This window comes from Porites lutea, chromosome 14, assembly GCF_958299795.1.
Source record: "Porites lutea chromosome 14, jaPorLute2.1, whole genome shotgun sequence".
NCBI classification, from domain to species: domain Eukaryota; kingdom Metazoa; phylum Cnidaria; class Anthozoa; order Scleractinia; family Poritidae; genus Porites; species Porites lutea.
The window spans coordinates 22,150,211-22,177,398 of record NC_133214.1 but is presented as its reverse complement, the minus strand read 5'-3'; the positions used below and the strand labels follow the sequence as shown (position 1 = coordinate 22,177,398).

The 27,188-nt window shown below is 38.0% G+C and overlaps 2 protein-coding genes across 2 annotated transcripts; one reads left to right on the top strand and one right to left on the bottom strand.

Moving 5' to 3' along the window:
* Nucleotides 1–870: 870 nt before the first annotated feature.
* LOC140925259 (uncharacterized) lies at nt 871–12,103 on the bottom strand. Its single transcript, XM_073375250.1, has 16 exons — nt 12,011–12,103; nt 8,517–8,551; nt 8,362–8,402; nt 7,828–7,923; nt 7,273–7,323; nt 7,116–7,189; nt 6,801–6,890; nt 6,268–6,315; nt 5,127–5,247; nt 3,951–4,012; nt 3,422–3,491; nt 2,978–3,066; nt 2,451–2,525; nt 2,115–2,174; nt 1,986–2,031; nt 871–1,832 (listed from the first exon to the last, which is right to left on the bottom strand). Exons 1-16 carry the CDS (start codon nt 12,086–12,088, stop codon nt 1,786–1,788), a joined length of 1,083 nt encoding a protein of 360 aa, XP_073231351.1. The 5' UTR covers nt 12,089–12,103; the 3' UTR covers nt 871–1,785.
* Nucleotides 12,104–12,361: 258 nt separating this feature from the next.
* Nucleotides 12,362–27,188, top strand: LOC140924686 (serine/threonine-protein phosphatase 4 regulatory subunit 4-like). The gene is made up of 23 exons (XM_073374708.1): nt 12,362–12,643; nt 12,740–12,813; nt 14,879–14,981; nt 15,521–15,668; nt 16,313–16,386; nt 16,926–17,032; nt 17,301–17,408; nt 17,730–17,851; nt 18,315–18,437; nt 18,998–19,110; nt 19,237–19,314; nt 19,566–19,685; nt 19,966–20,043; nt 20,265–20,348; nt 22,367–22,549; nt 22,701–22,806; nt 23,252–23,379; nt 23,823–23,987; nt 24,312–24,398; nt 24,805–24,892; nt 25,381–25,458; nt 25,901–26,153; nt 26,426–27,188. Exons 1-23 carry the CDS (start codon nt 12,554–12,556, stop codon nt 26,502–26,504), a joined length of 2,589 nt encoding a protein of 862 aa, XP_073230809.1. The 5' UTR covers nt 12,362–12,553; the 3' UTR covers nt 26,505–27,188.

Sequence of the window (27,188 nt, the reverse complement as noted above, 5' to 3'; positions counted from 1 at the left end):
CATGTGCCTTGACCGTCATTCTGTAAATATCCAACGCGGATTAGAGCCCCATACGAGAATATCTTTCAGTTGTTTTTAGTTGATAATTTTTTGTAAATACCTTAAAAATCATGCTTGGTAGAGTCAAGATTTCATTCACAAACACGGACGTTTGAACTCGAAGACTCTTTATCCACAGACTTAGACGTAAACATCACTTTCTATATCGTAGTGCACACTCACCGAGTGTCATGCGAAAGGATTATTCCGTAGTATTCATTGAAATTGAAGTGTTTCACTCACCAGTAATGAATTTTTGATGATATATAGAATTTTTGCAACGACAGAGAATATATTTTTACTAAAACACACAATTGAAAGGCTCTCTCAGCTAACTTCTTATGATAATACGATAATTTACCATAAGAAGAAAAACCTGGGAAAGTTTATTTTTTTCCAAGACAAACAATAAGTTTTTTAAGCGATAAATTCAAAAGAAAAGTTAAAATAGAGATAAATAATACGTTAGAGAAATATTGGGAAATTAAAGATGCAGATAATAGCTTAAGAAATTATTTATTTGAGATTACGTTGCCTATAGTGGTTGTTCGAATGACAGCAACTCCAAAGAATACAACATTTGCAACAGTTTATGGAACCAGGGATAGAAAAAAATCTACACACGGGAAGCTTTATCTTAGTAGCAAATTTTTTGTGCAGTTCCTAAAAAATTGCGATATAAATGACATTGAATTTTGTTAAATCCAGTGTCCAGAATCAGATTTTATATTTTTAAAAACTTGAAAAAACAGTCCTTGATGAGAACGTAATGCATGGTCACGTGGGTTGCTAGTGCAACTATACTGCAAGCAGTAATTCATCAAGCAGAAGTTAAATAAATATAACTCTATTTATTGCATTTGATTGTGTTTATAAAACAGTTACTTGACTTGTACTGAACTTTGCGACGAAAATATTTTCAGTTGTACAAGGATTCAGAATAGAAATGTCTCTTAAGTTTTCTTGTCTTGATAATTAAATAGCACTTAATTTTAAGTTCGAATTGGAATATCGCTAAGCACTAAATAAAATGTACTACTTTTATACCTATCTATGACGCTTTTTGCTACTTCCCAAACTCTGACATTCTTAATTAAAGTTTGATTTGCAGAACTTATTTCTATATTGGGTACTAATTCAGTCTTGAAGTCACCACAGGGCTCGAGACAACAGAACCAACGGGATAAGGGAGACAGTGATGAATTGGTTTGCTTGTTTTCTAGCTTCTGTTTAAGTCAAGTTCTCTAACTTAATTAGTTGCCACTTCCGCCTCGTTATTGGCATGACAAGTGAAAACGTAGAATCCTGAAAGGTAAAGACTAAGTCCTTATCTATTTTCGAGGCTGGGATGAGTTGTCTATTGCTGTCGTGGAAAACGCCTAGAAATAGATTGACCGTAAAGTTTCGACAGTGGAAGCTTCATTTGAGAGAGATGAACCCAGAAAGGCCACGATATCAAACAAAGATTTTATACAAAGAAGAGATGTCGCGTATCCAGAGAGGCGAAGATCGGGAACATTGGCAAAGTTTTAGTGTTCGTTGTACACGCAATTGTTGTGTTCAGGTGGATATCACTTTATCATTGACCAGGACGGTAAATCACGGAGAAATCAAGTTGGCCTTCGCTGTCCATGTGGTTGCTAATTTGCATATTCTGTTTTTACTCTTCTGTTTATGATTGAGATCGCTTAGCAGCAAGCAATTTGCGTTTACATCTTTAAAGTTCGTCTGGTAATTGACTGATCATCAATGTAAAGAATGGCGGTACTTTTCCGGAATAACATCTATAAGGCCTGTTGAAGATAAAGAAATAACACACGGAAAAACAGGATTAAGAAAAAAAGCAATTAAAAAAGGATTTTTTAAAATCCTTACAAAGTTATGCTTGAAGAATTGAAGAAAATCGAGTCAGCATAGAAACGACTTTTTTGGGGAACTTGACTGACCTTTAGACTCCATCCAGTTCCTATTGAAGAGACGGCGGAAATATTTCTGCCAGGAACCAAAAGGGAATAGTTAAGACGGCGAGAAGATGATGTGACTAAAAATAAGAGATGAAATCACCTACAACCTACCTGACCCGTGTCACAGAGGCATGTGGTAATCACGTGACCAGGGCCTAGAAGCTCTGCAACCTGTGGGAAAAAAAAATACGTATATAAAACTATAAAATCAAACTACCATGCGCTGATGAACTGATGCTCTGGTTCATAAGCGCGTGGAATTGGGGCAATTCCAAAATCTAGATGCATCTCAATATCGGGATTGCTAATCACTCTCGTGTCGTGTTAGAAATCCGGATGAAACACTCGCACTCGTGTTCACTTATCCTCCTTTGTTCTGTATTGTTCTTTCTGTAAAATTCTCTGTAATTGTTATTCATTATTGTTGAAGAATCAGTGATTGAATACCTTGACTGCAGCCGCAACATTCAATCCAGACGATGCTCCTACGAAAAATCCCTCTTCATGAAGTAAAAAGAATGTCTGTATTCAACAGAAAGAAAAGAAGAACTCTGTTTGGAGAAACATAACACGTAAGGTACGTTTACAAAAGTACTTCAATTCACAGAAACTTTCTCACTTCATTTGGCCTCTTTAAACTTTAAGTTACTTATATCATCAGCGAAACAAAACTGGGGCTGTTGCAGTAATTTCCCAATTGAAAAGGAAGTACATGCGTGGGTACCTTGGTGGTTAGAGCACACACTTCCAACCTCTTTTAGCCGCTCCGCCCTAGTTCGTATCCAAGGGTGATCAGTGACATATGTGGGCCGGATGAATAAGTTAATGGTTCTAGCCCTTTCTCCGAGAGTTTCCCCCGGTATTCCGGTTTTCCACTCTCCACCAAAATGCAACATTTCCAAATATCAATTCGTTCTCTATACCGTACGAACACGCTTAACATAAGTTCGCGGGAATAGAAATAACAGTTTTACCATTTCTACAGCTTCCCTATCAGAAACAAACACAGCATTATCAATTGGAGCTCCTTGTAAATTGCTTGTGACTCGACCCTGACCGATACCTGAAATAAAGGTGAAAATTGAAGTGAACGGTACATTTCTTCCTGCTTTGTGAGTAAAGGTGTTTGCGACTCAGTCAGTCCAAGACGGGTTGCTCACGAACCAGTCGACTGCAAGCGGAGGAGGGGGGGGGGGGGGGGGGGAGTGGGGTAGCAGAAGCTATGAACACTCTCCTCCCTTTCCCACCCCGCCTTTGTAGCGGAGAGCTTGGAAACAGAGGACAAAGACAAGCGTATAGGCCACGATAGGGCGTACCCCACCACCCTCAGGGATTACACCCCCTAAATTTTGTTACTTCTCCGATAATCAAACAGCCAGGGTAGGGTGAAGCCACGACTCAACTCCAACAATGGTTACCTTCCGTAATGGAGCTGCCATCACTTCTTTTCAGCTCTCCATATTTGAAATAATTGTACAGAACACTCCCCTATTATGAATAAAAACATATGATAAAAATCTTTAAGGTGCATTGTCAAAACAGTGCAAAAAAAAATATTTAGGTAGTGTCTCAATTAAGGGCGTTAGAAGATATAAAAAGAATAACTTGGTAGCTGAGTAAACTGGCAAGCCAAAGATGAAGAGGTACTGTATAGTTTTTGTCCAGGAAGATTTCCTGAGTCAATGAAATCATCGCTTTTCTCGTGAGTTACGTTAGAGAGATTTTCTAAAAGCACCACGTTTACAGCAAATGGCAAAGATACCACGTTAGCGGTAACCGTGATGCTTGACCAATGTCTTCTCTCATTTTAAGTGTATTCATGATTCCGAAAGTCCTAATGGGATTTCTACATGCTCACGTAACACATTTCCCAGTGAGCTGTATTACTCAACATTGTTCAAATAAAACGATGCAAGTATTACATCAACAACAGCACTGCTGGATTACCTCGGGATCTGCTAGAACAACCTTAATATTTGGGTTCTTTGATTTAAGGTATGATCCCACACCTAACAACAAAAGAAAAATGACCTGACAGTTTAGAAAATAAGGGGAACATTTTGAAATGAAAATATTGAGTAATATTTCCAATGTGTAACAAAGGAATGAGAGCGATAACCATGGCAGGCGTAACTCGGAAGGAAAGGTGCTAGTCTGTGGAGCAAGACGTCTCTTGATTCCGGGTCTAACAATAACTCAGGAAGAAGGTACTGCCCTTGCCCTGCAAATTCTAACTATCAATCTGCTTGGACAGGATATTAATTACTTGGAAGCTCAATTACGGACTTCTAACGACTTTAAATACACATCGTTATTGTTTTAGTGTCAGACTGATAGTTTCTCTCACTTGTCAACTAATCGATCACTCACAAGGCATTCGGCTGGTCGTATTAATGAGGTAAAATTGTGAAGAAGATAACGACTCAGGACTTCGGATGATAGTGATAATTGGGTGCTTGTATTAACGAGATATAGTCAAATCTCCACTAATGACCACCTCTCTACAACGGCCAATTTTTAGGCGCACAGTCCCAGGACTTTCAACCCCCCACGTCATCAAATATTGAGAATTTATAGGGAAGGAATGATAGATGACGTAATATCACACGACAAATGACGTCATTTGTGCCAAAAATGCTCGTTGGTTCCGATCGACGTATATAGCACATAAACAGTTTATATTTAGCCACATTATCAGATTATTGCTCAAATTACAGTCACTGTGGCACACTAGAATTTATGACAAGACGTTCTATGTTAACACTAGCTCAAACAACGCAAAATATTTGAAATTTTATGGTCGGAAAGTTGAGTCTACAAGAAATAGCAACTTTGGCGATTATCCGGACGATATCAGACTCTAAGCTGGAGACCGGGAGATACGGTCCAAAATCTGGACTCTCCCGGATTATCCGGGAGAGTTGACAGCAGTGCAGTCCATTCACTGACTCTTGTTTAAACCTCTCTACAAGGGCTACTTTCTTCTGTCCCCAAGGTGGCCGTTGTAGAGAGTTTCAACTGTAGTTGAATAAGTAAATACCTGGGATTTTTTTTTAGGCAAGAAAAGGGTTGTTATCTTTAACACTGTTGTTATTAGGAGGGGTCGCTGTGTTTGTTGTTTACCTGCTATTGTTCCCCCTGTTCCCGTAGAAAATGTCACAGCATCCACTCTCCCCTCTGTCTGCTGCCATATTTCTGGTCCTGTTGTTTCAAAATGTGCTCTTCTATTGGATATATTGTCAAACTGATGAGGAAGAAATTAAAATCAATAGTGATCATGTCATAACTCAGTGCAATCCAGTCTAGTGGCAGATCCTTTATTTGGATACTTTTGCTCCTCAAACCTACAGGCATGATTTTGGTCAAAAACAGGAGGCCTCACACTGGATCTCCCCTTTATTCCAGTGGAAATAAAGAGCTTTAATCACTGGACATAAAATGTCATACTGTCCTTCACTTATATATCAAAGAAGTGACCATACACAGGAGCTACAAGAGTGTGTGGCCTTATGTAGTATAGTATCTTGTTGATGCACTACAGTTCTCTCTTGACAACCTTAACCCAGTATTGTTGCTCTCTTGACTACAAGACAAACAACTCTCACCAAGATGAACATTGTCAGCTTCAGCAGCAAGTGTCTGCCTGTCATCTTTTTTGGAGAGGTCAGTCTGTCTCATAGATTGAAAATCCTGCGCAGCATACAGTCGACTCTCTCTTAACGGACACCTAAAGTTAGTCCCTGCCTTTCTTTACCCCTTTATTTGACTCTCTATAAGACGGACATCTCTCTTAGACGGACACTTAGTACCGGCCCCAAAGGTGTCCGACTTAGAAAGAGTTGACTGTATTTACTTAATGTTAATTTGAAAATTGTAAAAGTGACACTGTTATCTTAAGAGTCTTAACCGTCTTACCCTGAAGAAGGCAACATTGTCGACACATCGGTTAAGACTCTCAAAATAACAGTGTTGCTTTTACAATTTTCAAATTAACAGTCTGTTTATACACTGTCAGGTAGAGGTGTCCACTTAGAGAGGGTTGATTGTACAGTTGACTCTCGATAACTTGAACCCTCTCTAACTCGAACACTGCGCTAACTCAAACCAATAGTTAAATTCCCCTGGATTTCCTTCATGCATTTACCGTAATTTTACTCTCGGTAACTCAAACCCTCAGTAATTCAAACCATGTTATGAACGTATAAGAAGGTTCAAGTTATCGGAAGTTGACTGAATTTACTAAACTATGTTTATGTTGAATCACCTGATTTGTCCAGATTGCATTCTCAGTGCTCTCAGCATAACGTCTTGCCTCAAAAAAGTAAAAAACAAACAAACATAAAAATCGACTTAGATTTTAACCAAAGTTTGCCCTTCTTTGTGCCACTGATCATAAAATGTTTGCAAGTGATAATCTCAATCCACTTGTCTTCGTCTTGTTGTAATTTATGATTTTGATGATGATTTAACAAGAGCAGACTTTTTCTATAAAGTGCATCAATAAATTTACAGTCCTAAGCCAGAATGGGTGTGTACAATAGCAGACTTTTAAGGATGAACCTTACAGGGCTGCTAGATGTGTACTAGAAAAGATCCATGTCAGAATTATTATTATGATCTTGGCTATTTTATTAATATTACCAAATTAAAGAAGGCAGAAACATTACTGGTCATTGCATTAGTGAAATGCCATAGCCTCCCACGCAGATGTTCTTAGCGGTTCCTTAGAGATTGCATGACGAGCCAAAAGGATGTCTTTGTGGGAGGCTAGAAATGCTAGGGTGGAAATGTCATTACCTGATGATTGTAGTTCATTTGATCATCAAACGGCACAGCAGGGACAGCATGGACCTCAGCACCTAATGTCTGAAGCACTTCTATTTTTTCCTAAAAACAAAAACAAAAGAAATTTGCTGAAACCCTCACGTTATTTATCCACTTCATGGAGCAACTTTGGTTAGTTTATTAATTCAGCCAGCTCTTCCATGAGTAATAACCCTTTAGCACTAAGATTTGGTAGTTGCTTAGCAGTTTTTGTGCAAAAAATGTACCTGGACTTCACAATCTAATTCATAGGTACAGAGCAACCTTACTGTTCATTAAAATTCTTACCTGTGATTGTGTGTCTGGCATAAATATAACACATTTGTAACCTTTGGCAAGACATATGTGGGCAAGTCCAATCCCTAAAGAAATTAAGTTGAACAGTTAAACATCCATTAAGGGTTAAGGAATTATAAAAAAAATGAAAAACTCAAAATTTACAGACCTGTGTTGCCAGCCGTTCCTTCAATGACTGTCCCACCAGGTTTAATAAGTCCTGAAAATAAAACAGAGCCAGAACTAGAAGGCAAATATTATGTGTGTTATTTTACCAATCTCCTTCATTTGAGATAGCTGGATATTGGCCAAGTTCTTATTTTTGGTGTTTTTATGGACTGAATAAATTGAAATCCAGGACAATACCCAGCCATCAGAAAAAATGACAATTGTGTGGATTCATTATATGGTTGAGAAAAAATTTTATTTCAGGACCAAAGTAAGACAGGCCTATCATTCCCACTCAGGTATAGCCAAATCAGAACACAACATTCACTTCACCTTGCCCGCTTACAAAGACAGCCTTTCAGGGCTTGGTTCTTCAAATGCCAATTAAGGGTAACCCAACTAAAATTTACAATCCATGTTTAGAGTAACATGGACCTGACTGTAGTGTAAAATGAAAGACCTTTCAGATTTGCTATTGAAACTACTAACTCAACCAATCAAAATGCAGCTTTTATGAATTAGCTGTATCAATTTTCTTTTTAAAATTGATACCAACCTTTTTCTTCCGCCTCCTTAATAAGGTACAGAGCAGCACGATCCTTCACTGAGCCACCAGGGTTAAGGTGTTCTGCCTTTGCGGTAATGTCACAACCTAGAATCAAAAGCTGTGAGCAATGATTGCACTAAACAGGGTTCTGAAAAAGAGATTGTTACCCCATACTGGGCGGATACATTAATTTTTTTGTCCTAGACATAGTGAGGGTTTCATCCCCTTTGTGAAACCCTTTATTACAAACTTGGGCCAAGTATCCACACCCCTGGCTGACCATGGCCACCCCTGGAGTTAAACCACAAGTAACCCACAAAAAACCCTTGACCCACTCCGACTAAAGGCTAGCACTGTTAGGATAATAAATGTGGCTAGTACTCAAAAAGTCAGTTTTTAAACGTTTTTAAGATGATAAATTGACTTATTCAACTAAGTTTATCAATCCAGATTTTTGAACTTCAACGAATGCAGAATCACAGTTTTTTAAAAACTAACCTCACCATTTATTTGTTTATAGTGTGTGCTAAATTCCTTACTTACCTGTTTGCTCACTCAGTTTGTTAAATCTTATCAGAGGAGTGCTGTTTAATAAAAACCAAAAAAGATAAAGTGTCAACTGAAGCCATTCACTGACAATAATATCTAATTTCATGAACTGTTTTAGGTCAATTGAATGAAGGAACGTAAATTCTTACTTGCCAACCATTCCTACAAAACCATGGCGCAACTCCTAAAATTACAACAAAAACAAGCATGATTTAATAAGGTTGAAAAGACAGTATGTCAAAATTTCATTAGTTACTGCCTTGTAATTAAGTGGTATAAATTTTTGCACCCACATTATCTCAGATGAGAGTTTTAATGTGGGGTTCAATTTGTAGCAGCAGTTGAGGGTGTGACTGTAGACAAATGGTTCAAATTACAGGACCTTTACAACGATGCCAACTTCTAGGCTCTAGAGATCTAAAATTTAGAGACTCTGTCTCTTGTATTACCCCCTTCCCACCCCGCCAATATATACGAATTGACCCAGTCTCCAAATTATAACACCTGCATGTGGTTCTACAAATTATACCAAGTCTAACATGAGGTACAGACCAAAATTATCTTTTAATAATGTTGTGATGACATAATGATCAAATATGTGAAAAAAAAGCCACAGCAACCATACTTTTTCATTGAAAGAATTTTGAATTTGGGGGGTAAATGGGCTTAATTTCAAACTAAGGCACAGAAAAGCTCAAAGGCTGTTTTTTACCCGGGAGATTTGGAGACCTGTACAATGGCAGGTACAAAACAGAGGTCACAGCTGGTCACAAGTACAGGTTACTGCTCTTGTGAAAAAACTCGGAGAAAAAATTTTGCCTTAAGCTAACAAAGACTCTCTTTTGGATTACGATTAGGGCTAAGAGGCACTTTTAGTGTTGTTTGTTTACCTTAGCACAATGACCTGTACTCTAACCTGCACTTGTGACCTGGCAGGTACTAAACACAGTTCACAGGGCACAGGTCAATAGTGCAGGTCACTACTCTATTGATAAATAACTGAGATAAGCAGTTTCCCCTTAAGCTAAAACTCTATTTTGCAGGGAAGGATCTGGGATTTTTTTTAGGAGGGAGTGCACTCGTCTCTTGCTCTACTTCAACACCAATAAACCACATAGTTTTTTTTTTGCAGAATACCAGCTGTATTAGAAAACCACAGGTCATCTCGGGGGGAGGGGGGGTGTGCACCCCCTGCACCCTCCCCCAAGATCTGCCACTGTTTTGGATTGTGATAAGGGCTAGGAGACACTTCAAGTGTTGTTTATTTACCAACACACAGTGACCTTTAGTTTTTGTTGGGGGGGGGGGGTACTTTAGGAATTTCTGGGTGGGAATGTGCCACTGGGACCCTGGAACCCTTAACCTATACCAGAGCTAGTTCAGCTGAATTTTGCTACCCTATACTAGAGTAAACTCCCCAAATCCCCCCTATCCTAGAGTAGCTGTTTTCTAGAAACTACTGAGGTCACTAGCACAGTAGTCTAGCCAAAACAAAACCTTATACCACAATCCCTAGTCCAGATAAAATCTTCAACCAACTGATCAGTTTCCTGAAAAATGATACCCTATTCTAGACCTAAGCGCTCTGATTTATATACCCTGTCCTAGAGTAAACTGCTTGAAAACTATACCCCTCAAAGTGGCACATACCTATATAGCCCATATATGGCAGTAACCCCCCCCCCCCCCCCCCCGGGTTCAAGGCCTTGTTGATGTTGTTTGATTTTCAGACATTTCTATATTACAGAAATCAGAGGTCAGCTGCTGATTCTTATCAATCTTCTCTTGTTTTGCTGTAACTATCTCTCTATAAATCGGGCACATGTTTAGTTTGGATATCCCAGCTGGACCATTTAGATAAGGTTCACAAAATTCATGTTTACAAATCCATATTTCAAGAAAACATGTGTTCCCGGAATCAAACCAAATTTAGGTAAAAGCTGTTTATAAAGGGACTTTTTTAAAATATTTTATGTCGACTGTCTGCTTTTAGTTAGCATTCTTCAACAAAACAAGCTTAACACTGAGGTTTTAGCCAGTAGTCTAGGAATGTAGTTACTAAAACATGGAACGACCTAAAACCACCTAAAACCATATACAACCACCTAAAACCACCTACAACCACCTCAAAAAATTCAACAACCACCTACAACCATCTACAACCACCTCAAAAAACATCTACAACCACTCAGAAACAATCTAAAACAACCTAAAACAGGGTATAAATGTCTGAAAATAGTTTCACACAAATGTATGTAGTCCCGCAGAATCCTTTAGTCTAGTGTGAACTTGTCTCACTTGTAGAGCCTGATTTTATACAGCTATTAACCCGTTTACAGTGGCAAGAATTAGAAAACATTATATAATGATATTTGATAATTGTTTTCAGCAAAATGAATCAAAACGTTCTTACCACTAACGTCCCTTGGCGGGGAGGGAAGACCCGAATATGTGATCCAAATTTTTCGTTCCGTTTTAGCTCATAAAGTTCCAGCTACTCTAGCCTGTGCCAGGCTCTCAGATAGTATAGTGGGGACGTATTTACAACGAGCAAAGCGAAAATAAGAAGCGCGCATATCCCATCACTCCCAATAAGAGGGCCGGGGTGAAAGTTGGGTTCCAAAACATAATAAAGGTATATAAAAATCCAGGTAAATTACTTTAAATACAATCATTCACTATTAAAATTTTTCAACCCATTTTTATTAATTTCGGGTTGTCTTAACTTGTTTTCTTCTGAATCCATTGCATTATAGATTTTTTTAAATAACATTTTTAACAATGATTACACCTACTAGTCTCCGTTTCCTGTGTCATGACGCAAGGGAGTTTAGCCTTACGTGATGACACAGGAAACGGGTGTGAAAGACACTATGGTTCATCTAAAGGAGTCACCTGGAATGTATAAACATGTTTGACGGATGAGATGCTAAAAAAAATAAATTGTTCTTAGGAATGTAATCTGCCACCTCAGAACAAAACAGCAGTGAAGCAGACTCCGAGAGAGAGAGAAACCCTACCTTGTGCCATTGCATAAACAAATGAAACATAAACGAAAACGTCTCACTGGTACCCAGGGCAGAAAAAGCCAAATCAAGTCAGCCTTTTGACTACGAGTTTGTTATTTTATTTTATTATTTTTTGTGACTTGATAGTTCATTTTGTAAAGTTCTTTAAGTCTTTTAATATACTTACCATGATCTCGCATTTCATTTCGTGACTTAAGCCAATGGTTGATGATACAAGGGACCAGGGAGAGTAAGATTTTAGGGGGAAGTGGATGTTTTGTTCGATTCTCGTATTTCATGTTCGTGACATGTTGTCGTTTCGCCTTATTTCAGACATTTATACCTTGTTTTTGATGGTTTTAGATTGTTTGCGAGTGGTTGTAGATGTTTTTGAGGTGGTTGTAGATGGTTGTAGGTGGTTGTTGAATTTTTTGAGGTGGTTGTAGGTGATTTTAGGTGGTTTTAGATGGTTTTAGGTGGTTTTAGGTGGTTTTAGGTCGTTCCATGTTTTAGTAACTACGAGTCTAGGAATACAGAAGGCCAAAAAATTGCGCCCAGTCCGTCAGATTTCTTTAACTAAATTAGTTATTGGTGAATTTCACATTAAAAAATATTTAAAGATATTCTGAGTTTACCTTTGAAAAATTTCTAGGCCTTAAATCAACCACAGGACGAACTTTTAACAGCCTTGCAGAAAGCCTTGTGGCGGCCATGTTGGACTATGAAATTGATTAACGATAAATAATTGATTATTAATCTACCTTGTCGTTCTCTTTATTGTAGGTTATTGTGCTTGATCATGAACTAAACAATCTCAAATAATTCAGAGAAATGCATAAATAACCAAGGCATTAAGCTGCAAGTTTATCAGATAAAGTTTATTTTCGAATATTTCCACAATATCGCCATACATTCGGCTCGCAAGTAAACAAATCGATATTTAATCGGAACTTTCCTTCGTCCAAGCGCGTCGTGTAGCACGACGGGAAGTTACACACGGCGGTGTGAAAGTTTACTCCAAGAATCGTCAATGAATTCTAAAAACAGATGGATTAACTAAGCAATTTAAGGGATTTTTACTTATGGGTGATACGAAATGAAACTTAGAGACACATTCTGTGGAGCTGGGAGGCTTTCCAGTATGAACTGGTCGAGCTGCCTTCAAAATCATTCCTGAAATGGCCAGCCTTGGAGCGTTAGTTGGTGGGCCCCTGGGAGAGGAAGATGTAGAAGAGTTACGCTCCGAGCGTTCCATACGAGGACTCAAGGTCAATATTAAAAGTTTTCCTAGAAACCTGTATGATATAGGTCTTTGTTATGTGGTAAGTACTAACGGTTTGGCAAATATTGCTTTCTTACGACAGTCGCAAGAAGAAATCGAGAGACTCACAGTTGACGAGAACCTAGATGACATCGAGCGGGCAGTGTTACTATTGAGGTGAGTCAAACTGAATGGAAAAAAACCTCAAATAATTATGTTTTAATATACAGTAATCCTGGTAATTAAATTTCTCTGGAAATGCCAGAGCTTTTGTTAGATACATACCCTTTGGTAAGATTGTTTAAATAATTATGATAGACGGCGGAAATTTAATTGGTGTAGATTTCTTGTTTGTATATTTCCGTCACGACCATTTATTGTGACTCATGGAGTAACTGATTTTTAATACTTTGTTTGATTTTATTAACTTCATCAGTATTATACTTCTTTTTCAGAAGTTGCTTCTCGTATTTATTCAAGATTTATGTACTCATAACGTTTTGAAAATCTAAACGTTGCCTCATAAAGCCTTCGTTAATCGCTTTTGTATCACCGTCTCATTTTTTCCCGTTTTACAACCTTTTTGACTGATCCGTTAAGTTCACTACGAATTAATTAACTTGGTATGTAAGTGTAAATTTGTAGAGTTTCTGAAATTGTTTGGCGTCTGACTATGTCTGTTGTGAAGTAGTATTTGCTTAATACAAACAATGTGGAGATTAGTGACTTTGAGGAGGCCCAGGTTAAAATTCAGCTGAGCAACTCACATGCAAAAGAAATCGACTGTGTTTCTGCTCTCTGCATTTTGAAATCGGTATGATATTTAAATATATTTTGGGTTGTTTTGAAGAGAGATAGGATGCAGTTGTTGTGTTGTAGAACTTCCTTTATGCATATAATTAAAGAACTTGGCTTGTCTTATTAAAAGGCTTTAGGCAGGAGGCTGGGGAAGTTTAGCTATTTTAGACCATAAAAGGTCAGGTCAAGCAGTGCTTTTAATTTCAGCCCATTCAAATTATTCTTTCTTAGCTCAGCCAGTTCCGAACCATTTTGTGAAAATATTGACCTCTGATATTTTACTTAGAGATCTTGCATACATATAAAATTATTTTGAAGTTGTTATTATTGTATTAATATTATTTTATAGTTTGTCTCTCATTGCTATTAACTATTCATCCTAACTTTTGGTCATAATTTAATATTGTATCTAAGCAAAATGATACAATAAACTTATTAAAACAGTGCTAATATTTGGGAAAGAGGTGGCGTGGGAAAAAATCAGTGTTGCATGGACTTGTGCACAACATTTTTTCCATGGCTTCTTTCTTACTCCTGCTATTCACATGTGAATACCAGTAATCATGTGTTTAGATTATTGCTGGAAATGCTTTGTTGCCTAGATTTAATATCTAAGACCACTGTATTTCTTAGTTAGTAGTCTGTGAATATACATAAGTTTATATGAAAAGACATCCTTGTTATTGAAATTAATTGATAAAATATTTATTGCAAGCATATTTTCAAAAAATGTAACATCTTGTTTAACACCAGGGAACATTTATCAAATTCCCAGAACAGATGTACAATGTAAAAATGTTGTTCTGTTACATCATAGCACTTACCATGTGTATGGAAAACCCAGAAATTTCGGGAAGAATTCAAATGGAACGGTTCATGAAGGTGGAAATTTTCTGGAAAAAGTAATACTTTTCGAGGTATTTCCTTTTCCCTGTTCTTACCAAAACGACCAAAATTTTCTGTAACATTTGTTTGGATTACCAGTGCTAGGCTTCATGTCGAGAGAAAGTGAAAAATTTACCGGTATTTTGTAAATGGTACAACTCAATCCTGTTCGTGTTTTCAGCACCAAAAAAAATACCAGTACCATTTGACAGAAATTTTTCAATAAAATTTCCAAACAAATGGTAAGCACTCCATGTAATATCTCGTATTTCATTGTAAATAAGACACTATTCGCAGTTTCATCATGACGTAATAGGCATTGATAATGATATTATTGGTTTTTTCACCTGAAAGCCAGTCTTGTTTAGGGTTACATGTTTGCAATGCCATCTGGGTTTCTAGTATTAGCCATGGTCATTTACTGTGTCATCTGGTGCATGTTTCCTTGAATATACAGGAAGTGATGGCCTGTTTTAGATACTTAGAGGTAAAGAAAAAATATGAACAGCTGTAGTTACTGTGATCTTGATGGTCATATTATGAATTTTGATCTTTGCAGTTCTGGAGTGGAAATTCAAAAACTAAGTATAATAAACAATTTACCAAGATTACTTGAGAAAAACAGTGGTGATGTCAATAGAAGGATACTTCCTGTTCTAAGGGTAAGTTGCCTTTATAGAATAATAATTGTGCAAAAGATTTAATGTTTTTCTTGTGGCTTAAGCCTCACAGTTGTTTGAAGCTTTTACGTGTAACTGTATTTGTAGCAAAAACTTTTCTTTAGAAATAGCAGGCCAGAATAAACTATAAATTCAAACAAACACTGGGAAACCACCTGTGTGGAAATCTTGTGCATAAACATAAAATTATAAAATCTGACATGGTGGGAGTATGACCCGCCTCAAACTATATCCAAATGTACTGAACAGATGAAAAAGAGTGGAAAAATTGCCTCTCCTCAAATCACAGCCCATATTTTCTGAAGCATCCCAAGTGGAATGATGCATACCATTTGACTTTCGAAGTGGAGTTTTCAGTTTTCCTGTGTAAATTGTAAGAACCCTGGGTCTTCAAGACCCAGTTTGAATTAAATGCTGGGGCATTTAATTGAGAATGTACAATACATGCACTTTTTTCCTGTTTCCAATAATTCCTTAAAACCACACTGCTTCTTAACTCTTGGAAAATTGTGGTGTTTTAGGAATACCTATATATTGCTCCACTTCATGTCCAACTGGAAGCTACCAAGTCTTTTTCAAGCATTATTGAAAATGGAACAATACAAGCCTATATGTTTGCCTCATCTTTTTTACCAATTATATTACATAATCTGGACAGCAGAGATACAGGTACCTTAATTATTTGTCTGTAAAGTATTTCATAAATCATGTTGATATAATCGTTAAAGGACATTATTAGTCATGGAGCTCACACAGCCAGTTTGAGGTTTTTGTACTGTAGTTACCTTAGCAAGAAGCACCTAAGAGTGTTTTCTGTACTCTCCATCGGATGGGACCTGCTAGTCCTTTACAGTGTTACCTCTGTAGTATGTTGCTGGTACTGGTTTTACACCTGGGTGAAGGTAAAAAGAGTCAAGCCAAGGTTTTAGTTAAAAGAAACAATACTATAACAATGCTCATATATTAACCCAGATCTACAAGATGAAAAGTTTGACATGTTAACTGCTCAGCCACCACTCCTTAGTATATCAAACATGAGATGAGGTATTGTTATATCTGGTTCGAGATGCCAAGAAGTGGGTCGGAAAAAAATAAGACCGACTTTGGGGTATCTGGGTATCAGATGAAATGCCTTGATATAGCTTCGTAGACGAACCATAAATCTTGGTGATGTTTGACATCAAAGTTCATAAAACTTTGTTCCAAACCTGCCTCATTGCAATGATGGCCTCTCTTTATGAATTATTCCTTAGTTCTTTGAAGTATGCATGTTAAATTTGTAACCCAGCTTAATATCCTTTCTTTAATTTCAGTTGTATCCAATGCCTGGCTTCAAACTCTCCTGACTTCAATTGATTTTCTTCCAAAAGATGTCATTAAAAGAGAGGTCTGCAATACTTGTACAATTGCTTAAATAATATTGTTAATAATGCAAAGTAACTTAATGATAAGAGAATAGGTAAAACAAGGATTGCTTCCTATTTGTCACAATTCACTGGCTAGACTAATCAGTTCTGTTGGTGAAATAATATGGCGTCAGTCCATTCAGTCGATGCATGCTGTAAGGTATTTTCTGGTCTGCCTTGGTGCAAGTAGCTAATTCCAACATATAGTAAAATGTTGGAGATGTTTGTCTTAGATTCCATGGTTAGCTTTCAATAAAGAAAAATTGTGATTGCTGTTACATATGGCAACCGATGGGTGAAATCCAGTCATCGGACCAAAATTTACACAAACCAGCCATCGATCACATCTAACTTTGACATGTTTACATTATTTTGGTTACATGTTTCCTGAACTGTCTTGGAGTTAGTCTTGATAAAAATGTTAACTTGGTTGTAATAAGCTCCAATTCAGAAAGCCAATAATGATCATTAATGTATTTTTAACATATTACATATGTATACTGGAATTAACATTTGACAGGTCCTGGGAATCGCGATCTCCAAAGGACAACTGTCACAGTCAGTGAACTGTAGGCTTGCAAGTTGCAAACTCCTTGGAAAAATTGCTCCAAAGTTTGAAACTTACTGGTATGTAGATGACTTTTAATCTAGTGGGTATCCTGTGCTAGCTGTTGCATGTAGTCAGGCAACATCCCTACCCCCTCCCCCAGCTCTTAGGGACAGCTCTGTTGGCCAATAAATGTCTCAGTCAAAGAGAAATTTATATTTCAGTACCAGTTGGTAGGTAATTGCAATTCTTTTAGAATTATAAAATTTAGAAGAAGAAGCATTCCATGAGAATACTAGAAGATATATGCATGTACACCATTATAGCATTTTTATGATTTCTCTGCAGGATAAAGAAGGAACTAATGACTCTGGTGGCATCATTATGTCAAGACGTGGACTATGAAGTCAGGGCTTGCATGTGTCAGCAGCTAGAAACTATAGCAAGAGCTCTTGGGTAAGATTTTGATTTGCTAAGCTGCAGTTTTGATCACCAATAATGTGACAACACAGTTAAATTGTTTTATAGTTTTATTATGTGCTCATTTGATCATATACCTGTGTTAAAATAAGCCATAGAAGTATTTAATAGTATCATTAAATTATTATTAACTCTGCCCCTTACATTTGGCACTTATTGTTTGTCGTTTTCTTTCCTGATCGGATTTAGAAAAGAGACCCTGTAAAAAGTCTGACCTTCTAATTTACACAGTTTTATTTTATTTTAGTTTTTTATTGAAAATGTTGTTTTTATTTGATTTGTATTTCTTTTTAACAGGCTGGAAAGTACACAAAGTATAATAATCCCAGAGCTTGTTGAGCTAACAAATGATGAAGAGACAAGTGTTAGACTAGCAGGACTGGAAACCATCACAAACTTACTGAGTCTTCTTGATGATGGTGAGCTGGCCAATGATGAGAAATGAAGTAAACTAACAACCTGTAATATACAAACCAATGTGGCTGAACCATACCATATTAATATCCATACTATAGACTCCTGTCTACATGTACAGATCTATGTGGTACAAACTTTCGACTCTTAACCTTTGTGTGCCTGTTTTCCTTGCATTGTGAATCAATGTTATATTATTGATAATAATTATTGATAAAAAAATCAATGTTTTCAATATTAGTCTACACCAACAGTAATTATTAATTAGTTGAGGTTCACCAATGTAGTTGTACTGTCTGCTTTCCACCCAGTATTCTTCTTCTCAAAGAGTAAAAACCAAACCTGTGTGATGACAAACTATGGTCTGTGTGTTGTAAACATGCATCCACTTTTGTAATGAGTTGCATGTAAGTGTCACTGGTTCCCTTTTACAATTGACCTGTTTCATTTTTGTTTTTTTCTTTACAGATACCTGTACTGCTGTTATAATACCGTTGGTTCAAAAATTCTGTGATGAAATTCCTAAGCAGTGTTCAGATTCACTTCTCATGGTGGCAAAGTTGTTTGGAAAACTTTCATATGGATTGTCAGGTAAATCTAAGGAGGCTTGTTATCTTGCTTTTTTGGCCAAAGTCAATAAACTGAAATATGGTCAAACGTTCAGTAAGAGGACACCCCTTTCGGTCACGTGACCTATATCCAGTTCCCAGTGGTGTGTGAGAAAAAACATTTTCCACTTATTTTGTTACACTCAGCCAGTGGAAAATTACTCTTAAATGCATTTAAAATTGACATGTGTGTGTACATCAGTGGATCCATGACTGGGTGTCACCTTACAGGAGGTGTCCTTGCAGGGCTCTTATTAGCGGCTGGGGGTGGGGGTTTCCTCGGCTATAATGAACGTTACCCCCGCCTACTTTTATAGGAAAATAGAAGAAAAATAGAACCAAACAAAATCCCTAGCTGTTGGATTCCCTGCCTACTTGTATCACTAGCCCGGCAACTTGAAATTTTATTCACAGCCCTGTATCCTTGAGTGGAGTGCTCCACTGTACAATCTATGCAATGACTTTTCAGCTTATGAGTAGTAGGCTTGCAGCTTACGTGCTTCTTTGTGTGCTTGCTGACTAAGTTACCTTTCTTGATTACAGTTAACCTTGATGACACTAAGAAGAAGTGGTTTTTGGAATTTTACAAAAGGATGTGCTTCTGTGGCAATCCCAATAAAAACAATCGAGTGGGCAGTGTTACACTAGCCCTTAAGGTAGGGTAGAAGGACATTTCTGCCAAAGTGTGACAACTTAAAGATTGTGTGATGTTATAATGTACTTTTGATTTTTTTGTTGTCTCATGTAGACTTCTTGCAGCTTTTGCTCTTTGCTATTTTCAGAGTTCTGTTTTGTCTGGTGCGACTATTGATGATGATCCTGAGGCAGAATGTCGAAGATGTTGTGCTTTTAACTTTCCAGTAAGTGATTGATCTAACCCATAGCGTGCACTTTCAGTAGCCTACTGCATTATATACATGTGGTTCTATTTTAGTTTGAGGAACATACAGTTTTCTATTATATCGCACTTGTTAGCGTAATGCTGTTCCACTAAGTAAAATGAGTGCCATGGATAAAGCCCCTTCCCATCTCCTCTGACACTTGTTTAAGTAGAGTTCACTGACCGGTACTCACAGTGGTATTCTGTATTTTTGCCCTTTTGTTTTCGTAGGCCATGCTATTGTTTTGTGGTGCATCAGGATTTCAAGCTGAACTCGCTGCCACGTTTCACTCACTTGTAGAGGATCCCCATGCTCTAGTCAGGAGAACTATAGCGTGTGGATTTCATGAGGTGTGAACAAAATTATGTCGTGTAGTTTGTTTGTTTGTTTATTGTGATCTAACCTGAGCTGCACAGAAACGTACTTGCTGGTTTGTGTATGTTTTTAGCATGGATAAGATTTAGTGAAGACTGTCATTTATGTGCTTGTTAGTGGAGGATAATGCCCTGTCATATTTTGCTGTGATGGTATTACATGTACATCATGTGGGACATAATAAATTACATGATGAAACCTTGCGTAGTGAAAATTTTATATATTTATTTCCATTATTTTAACTGTGCTTTTTAGGTGGCAAAACTTTTAGGAACAAATGTTGGAACAATTCAACAAGATATAAGTTTATTATTAAAGGATGAATCTATAGAGGTGAGTAACTAGTTCTAAGCTCTCTCCTTTCACAGAAATCAGGATTCCCATATTTGCAGTTGACTTTCAGTAGATTTTGGCTTCAAGCAACCAAGTCAGAAGCATAATCTTACAGAGTTGTACTCAACTCAACTGCTCGTTTTGTAAAATGATGGTAAGCATTGTCATTGTTAGTCATTACTAACCAAAGGTTCGCCCATGTGTTTTGTTTTTGTTTTCAGGTATTAGAAGGTCTTATACCAAATTTACCACAAAGTTTAGAATGTCTAGCTAGTGGAGGTCATTCAACTCTGGCGGATACCAAGGTAATGAAGTACTATATTGTCTTCACCATTATCGATATCATTGTCATCCTCACCATCATTTTCATCATCATCATCATCATCATCATCATCATCATCACCATCATCATCATCATCATCATCATCATCATCATCACCATCATCATCATTATCAACACTATTGTCATCATCACCATCATCATCATCATCACCATCATCATCATCATCATTATCAATGCCATTGTCATCATCACCATCATCTACATTATTCCACCATCATCATCATCAACAACCTTATCATCTTCATCATCATCATCATTATCATCTATGTCATCTAACAAACTATGACCACAGCATGCACTTTCTCCATAGTAATTTTATCTTGCCAGCATTCTTATAGCCTGCGTAGCATGGCGGTTTTGTCCAGCCGGGCGCAGGAGCGGCGTAGCCGCGAAATTCGCGCGCGAAGCGCGCGAGAACGAGCGGCGAAGCCGCGAGAAAAATAAAAACCGCCTGCCCGGATTCGTGGCCTTTTCAACTGCCGCCCCCTTCAATTCATTTTGACATCCTGTTGACAACTTGTTTGGTTTCAGTTTTCCCAGTCAATCAGAAATAAAGTGTTGACAGCCTAAACACGACACAAAAGCTCGTGATATAGTGTAAAACGTGACCTTGGCCGGAATTGGAGTTTGCTTGAACAAACACAGGTTTTTTCTTTGTGGCTATCTCGCGCATAGGTGACTACACTGCGTTGTAAACTTGACTGAGTAGATCTTATTTCTGCTGCACTAAGTCTTACATTTATTTAGAGGTCATGAAGTTGGTATGTTTAATCCGTATTGAGTAATTATTTCCTGTGGTTAATGTTATTTTCGCTAATTAGAATTTGTTGATCTCAGATGCAGTTGTAAAGTACTAATTTCTTTGACCACTCTTAAAGCCTAAAGCTTTTTATTACGGCTAAATAAATATTTTAGTTTCTTTGGTCTTTTCCGACTAAAATGCCTGGATCTGGACAACTACAAACCAAGGAGCCTTGGTTTGTAGTTTCTTTGTCACTGCTTTGTCCGTGAATGTTTTGACGCTGGACCCGGCTTTTTAAGTGTTGTTTGCAGGATGTTGTATTTTTACGTATAGCGCGATCTTCAGATTTGAGTTGTAGCTTAAACTTAAGCTACACCAAGCAAAAAAGTATGGAGAATTACGCTGTGCGTCTTTCTTCTACTGTATGCGATTCATCGACCACAATCGCGGAGACCGTTCGATGTATTGCGCCGGAGTGCGTTATTCTGTAACACCGAGTAATAGAGAAAATTGAGGTGAACTTTCTCGAAGCACTGAAATTTACTGTTTCCGTCATAAGGTCCATTGCTTTACAGCTCAGTGACAACATTTCAGTAATCTGGTCGTCTATAGTATTTTTTAGAGGGGAAATTGTGATCATACAGGTTTTCGATGAGGATATTTCTTCTTTGGCCATAGCAAAGACAGTAAAGATCATGCTCTTGCCAAATCTTGTTGACAAAATTTCCATGACATCTCTCCTTTGAAGAAGACTGTAAATGGCCTCAAGGCTCCCCTCTTTAGGCTTCAAGTCCTTCAATACAATTGCCCTGTTTTCCCGTCAAATATTCAAGATCGACGACGCTCCGGTCAATGCTTCTTTGATATTTTGATTTTGTTTTGCGGAGATGATTTGTTCAGTCCCTCGAAACTCTCCCATGGGAGATTACCAAAATATTTGATTGACAGGCGAACATTCCGAACCAATCGGAACGATCCGTACGCTGGCATACGGACCGACTCAAAAAAGCCCCCCGTCCGTGCAGGCGGTTTTTCAAGTTGCTTCCGCCCCAATCTCCTCGCGGTTTCTCTGCCCTCGCCCGCCTTTATTACTTAGCGCGCCCAACCAAAACCGCCATGCTACGCAGGCTAGCATTCTTAGTGATGTGAACGGATTTTTGTTGCATGGTTCAGCTTACCATGGTTCACAGCTGTGTATGAGAATGAATTTTCAATAAACTGTTGTGGTTTTGTTTCAGCTTAATAATTTGTCAAACCTTATACCTTCATTGATCGCCTGTGAACTAGCAGTAGACTCGTCAAGCAACTGGCGTCTTCATGTGGAATCACTGGAAAAGTTTTCCTGCTTTCCTAAATGTCTGACCTCAGATCAGATTTACTACAAGTTTGTTCCATTATTCTTCAGATTATTATCTTCAAATGTAAGTGTTTTACAGTTTATTGTTGGTTACAATGTAACATTATTATTTCTTGAAATTTTTGTTTGGTATATTGACCGTTTTCAGTGGACAATCACATTAATTTTGACCTAAGACTGTGGTTTGATTATTTTCCTTTGCTCCTTTTCTCCAGCGTGTTTTACCGGTAAAATTGGCAGCAGCACACACGTTGTGTGTGTTCATCCGATATAACAGAAGATATGAACAAAGACAAGAATTGTGTTGTAGACTAATACAAGGTTGGTCAGCTGTATCTTCATAGCGTGAATCTTCCCTGACACGTTGTGTCGTGGGGCGATTGTACATTGTTTTGTTGACTTCTTCACATCTACACTTTTGAGTTGACTTTTCACGGTAGTCATAACTTGCGTCTTATTCGCGTCAAGGAAGCACTTGTCAACTTTTCCGTACATGCGTCAACTCAATATTACTGTAGCACTTCATAGCAGGTGTAATTAGGAGGGAGGGGTGGGAGTGTAAAAACCTTTAACCTTCCTTTCTCCTGTGCCTTCCCACCCCCTTAATGTTTTCTAGGTAATCTAAAATATTACTTTGGTAGACTGCAGTGGACATTTGTCTTTACTGAAATATTGAGTTCAAAGACTAAAACTGTTAAATTTTTTTTTGATCCATGTACATATCTAATATCTGTTGATTATAAGGTTTTATTCTTTTTTTTTTCAGAATGTGGAAGAGGAAAGAGCTACAGAAGTAGACTATTATTCATAGATATTTGCAAGTTTATAATGGAATTATTTTCAAGACGTTTTTTCAAAGAAAATTTCTTTGAATTTTTATTAGAATTGGGCTCGGTGAGTGGCATCCTTTTTTACCTATTAGCCTGTAGCTTTGTAGTTGCTTTAGGTTAGAGTAAGTCAACTTTATATCATCTGTTTCCTCCATAACCATTGGCATTCAAGGATGCACGTGAATAATGTTAGTGTACTAATAATAATTATGTTAATATTAATTTTCGTTCCGTTGTGGATAATTCGCCAAGGGAACTGGGCCAAGTCAATTATCGCAATGACTTGTGGGACTGTTGCTAGGGAGCGCATCCCCAGTAACGATCCCAGAAGCACTTGCGAGACACATTTCGGTTCCAGTTCCCTTCTCAAGTTTTAAGTGGCAAAAAGGCAAGCGCACATTTTAAAAATGAAAAATTTTTAGAGGCCATTGAAGGTTAGTGTTTATAAGGTATAAGTGATTGAGCCATTTTGTTCTGACCAACAAAGTTTGCGATGTTTTTCCACAGGACCCTGTGTTAAATGTAAGATTAAAGTTTTGCACGATTCCACCACTTCTGAAGTCGTTGTTGAAGTTGCCGACTGACAGACATTTGCTACAGCAGCTTGAACAGTGCATCAGGAAACTTCTCAGCTCTGAAAAGGAACCGGATGTGTGTACTGCTGTCAGAGAGGTATTGCAATGCCACCAATACTGCTAACTTTGCTCAGTTTTTCGTTGTTTTCTTTTTATCTCTTATTTTAGCGCTCTCATTTTGTGTACAAGTTCACATTTTTGGAAGGCTACGATGTTACAGGGAATATCACGATCTTATGTACCTAATGGCACGATGAGCAATGATGACGACGGTTATGATGATAATGAGTATTTTTCGCTAAACAGTGAGCCCACCCTAAAGTCAGTAACCGTAGAAAAGAAAACAAGCAGTAATTAACAAGAATAGGCTTAGTTTTGCTTTCTGTTGTTGTTTAACAGTCTGTTTTGTTATATTTTCCAGACGTTTATGAAGTTGGATAAAACAAAATATGAGGAGGATATTATGGACCAGCGAAAAGAAGAAGAGGAAAGATTGCTTATTGTCATGGTAAATCCAGTTAATTTCCCTTTTCCGTGAGCAGCATTTATTTTCATTTTGAATTTTCGCAAACGTGGGCACTTAAGCCACCTTATAGCCTGCCGTACACAGCAGTTTCTTTTTTTGACGCGCGAGCAAGGCTCCGTTTTTCTTGTTGATAGTCACCATCGTTGATTTTAAAGAGAGAGGGCTTGGGCCGAGAGTGATTAATAGGAGGCTGAAAGAAACAAGTGGGGGAGGGTAACAGGCCTGTCTCCCATCCCTTCATCCTGTGACTCGTGCACCACAACCAGAGTGAATTCACGCGTTTCCTGTCTCCTCACCCACCACCACCCGCTCCGGGCAAAAACGTCTGCACTGCAGGCGAAGTTAATATAAGAGCGAAAGCGATGACATTCATTCGTTGGTTTTACAGGAGGAAAAAGAGAAAGAAGAGATGGCTGGTGCGAACAAAATTTCAGATCCGAGAAAAAAGGGATCCAAAGATGACAAGTCTAAAAAAGGTAAACTTTGTGTTTATCACGTGGTTTTTAATAGAAAAGTCAAGTAGGAATACTCCATAATTTCATCGCCTGCTTTTCACACCCTTGGTTCCAGGTGACATTTCGACAAGTTAGATCCTATGGTATGCTGTTCATTATACTGATTTAGCTGATCCTGACTGTTGTATCTGTATGGAGGTTGAAAGTGCGACTATTTGGATGAAGGCACATTACTTCTTTTCGGTTGCCTTTTTACTATGCTGTGCACGTTGCAGATGAACGCTAGTAGTTCCCTCCTTTTGTGTCTTAAGCTGTTCATCACGTCAATGCTTTTGTGCAACACTTTCTCGTGAACAAGTCACAGTGCTGCTTGTTATTAACCATTACAAATCGCTTGGTTGTTAATCGGAATTGGAGAAGTTGAGTTGTGGGGTAACAATTCTAGTTTAGTGAAGTCTTTTTTTCTTACTTGACTTATATCATACTCTATTCTTGTCTTTGGGATTTAGGCGTTGCTTCTAAAGGAAAAGGAACGAAAGGAGACAGCCTAGTAGCTCTCAAGCGTACTCCTTCAAATTCTGGTCCTAGTAAGTTGATTTAAGAATGTTTATTTACCTTCTTGTTGCTCTGATATGGCAAGGCAAGAATAACAGGTCTTCAATAGCCTACTGAATCTCCTTAGGTGCTTCAGTGCGGTCTTAAGTGTTAAAAGTTGGATAGTGCTATCCACCGGACAAATCACTGTCCAGTGGATAGAGATTTATCCATTGGATAGCGTTATCCACCTTTTGAACAACCAAAGCCTGATCAAAAGAAAACAAAACAGATTGCTCGCAATGTAAACCGCAACTTTGTCTAGCAAATCTGAGTTAAGTAATCGTATCGTTACGGTTTTAGATATTTGAATGCACTCCGTGATCATTAGTGTACTATTTTCACCTTTAGATGATGACACGTTTTACAAAGATTGTTTCAAGATTATTGTTAATGTTCTTGCTCTTGAACTTGGCTGATTTTTATGCTGTACAGGTGCGTCCAGCAAAACGACCCAGAAAACAGCACCAGCTAGAAGCCTGGGAACTAGCACAAAAAGTTCACCCTCATCCAGTCTACAGAGACTCCCTAGCTTGTCCTCAGCCCTCCCCCTTACGACTTCTGGTCCCAGCCCAAGTACGTCATCTGGTAGTTCATGGAGAGGTTCCCCTAATGCTAGTACGCAGGCGCGAAGCTCAGTGACGTCCGCTGCTGTCAAAACAACTGGAAAAACCACCAAGGATAAGACGTAAGCGTTATATGACTGGTTTCAATACTCCTCACACATTGTTAAATTAACCAATCAGATCTCGGAACAAGTACCTTTCACCAATGCTAATAGCGGAAATCGCACGTGATCAAGGCATGCTTGGCCTTGCCTTCCATTGTAATAGAAAACACTGTGAGGGAAAACGTTAGTTGGTCCTAAGGTTGGTGTGACTGTGTTGGCCAACCAGCAGAAGTTTTTTATAACACCGTGAAACACTCAAACTTTGATATCATTGTTTTTCGTTTTTTTAGGACTGAAAAGTCAACAGCTGGAAAGAATAAAAAATCGATTCCATTGAGTTCCGGAAATTATTCCCGAGGAGGTTTCTAACTGCAAAGGTCACAAGCTTCTTCATGTGACAGTCGGTGTAGACATAAATGACGCGTTCTTTGGTGGTTCTTCAGTTAACAGGGAATTAGTCATTGCTCCTACGAGTGACAAAAATGCAACTGACCACGGAGACGGAATTCAAAAAGGAGAATATACGAGACTTATTTTTCTAGTTCTCTAAAAAGTAAGGACATTTTTGCTTCCGTTGAATTTCAGTTCCAATCTCCTCGTGACCGCTTGGGATGTATATTGGCCACGCAACGCAACTGTCGAGTTATATTTCCAAGCGACTGGGACAACGCATTTGTCACAAATCTATTCAACACCGTCGGTTGTGTTTAAGCTTCTATAACTATGTTTATTAATGGAAAAGGTACGCTTGAAATTCGTCCGGCGTCAAGAATCCAGTTTTCATAGGACTGGATGAAAATAACTTGAGACAATTGTCTAGTTTACATTTACCCACATTTTCCTCTTGTAAATATTAATAGTGGTCAATATTCTTCTGCTAGTTCTTTCTATTTTAATCACCCGATGTCCTTTTTACGAAAAGAATATTTATATTTGATTTGCAGTTAGCAAGCTCGCAAGGCAGTTATGTAACGTAATTTATGGTAAAGAAAACTCGTTTGACAACAAACACTCTTTAAAAGTTAAAGCATTAAAAAAGTCTCCGCTGCGACA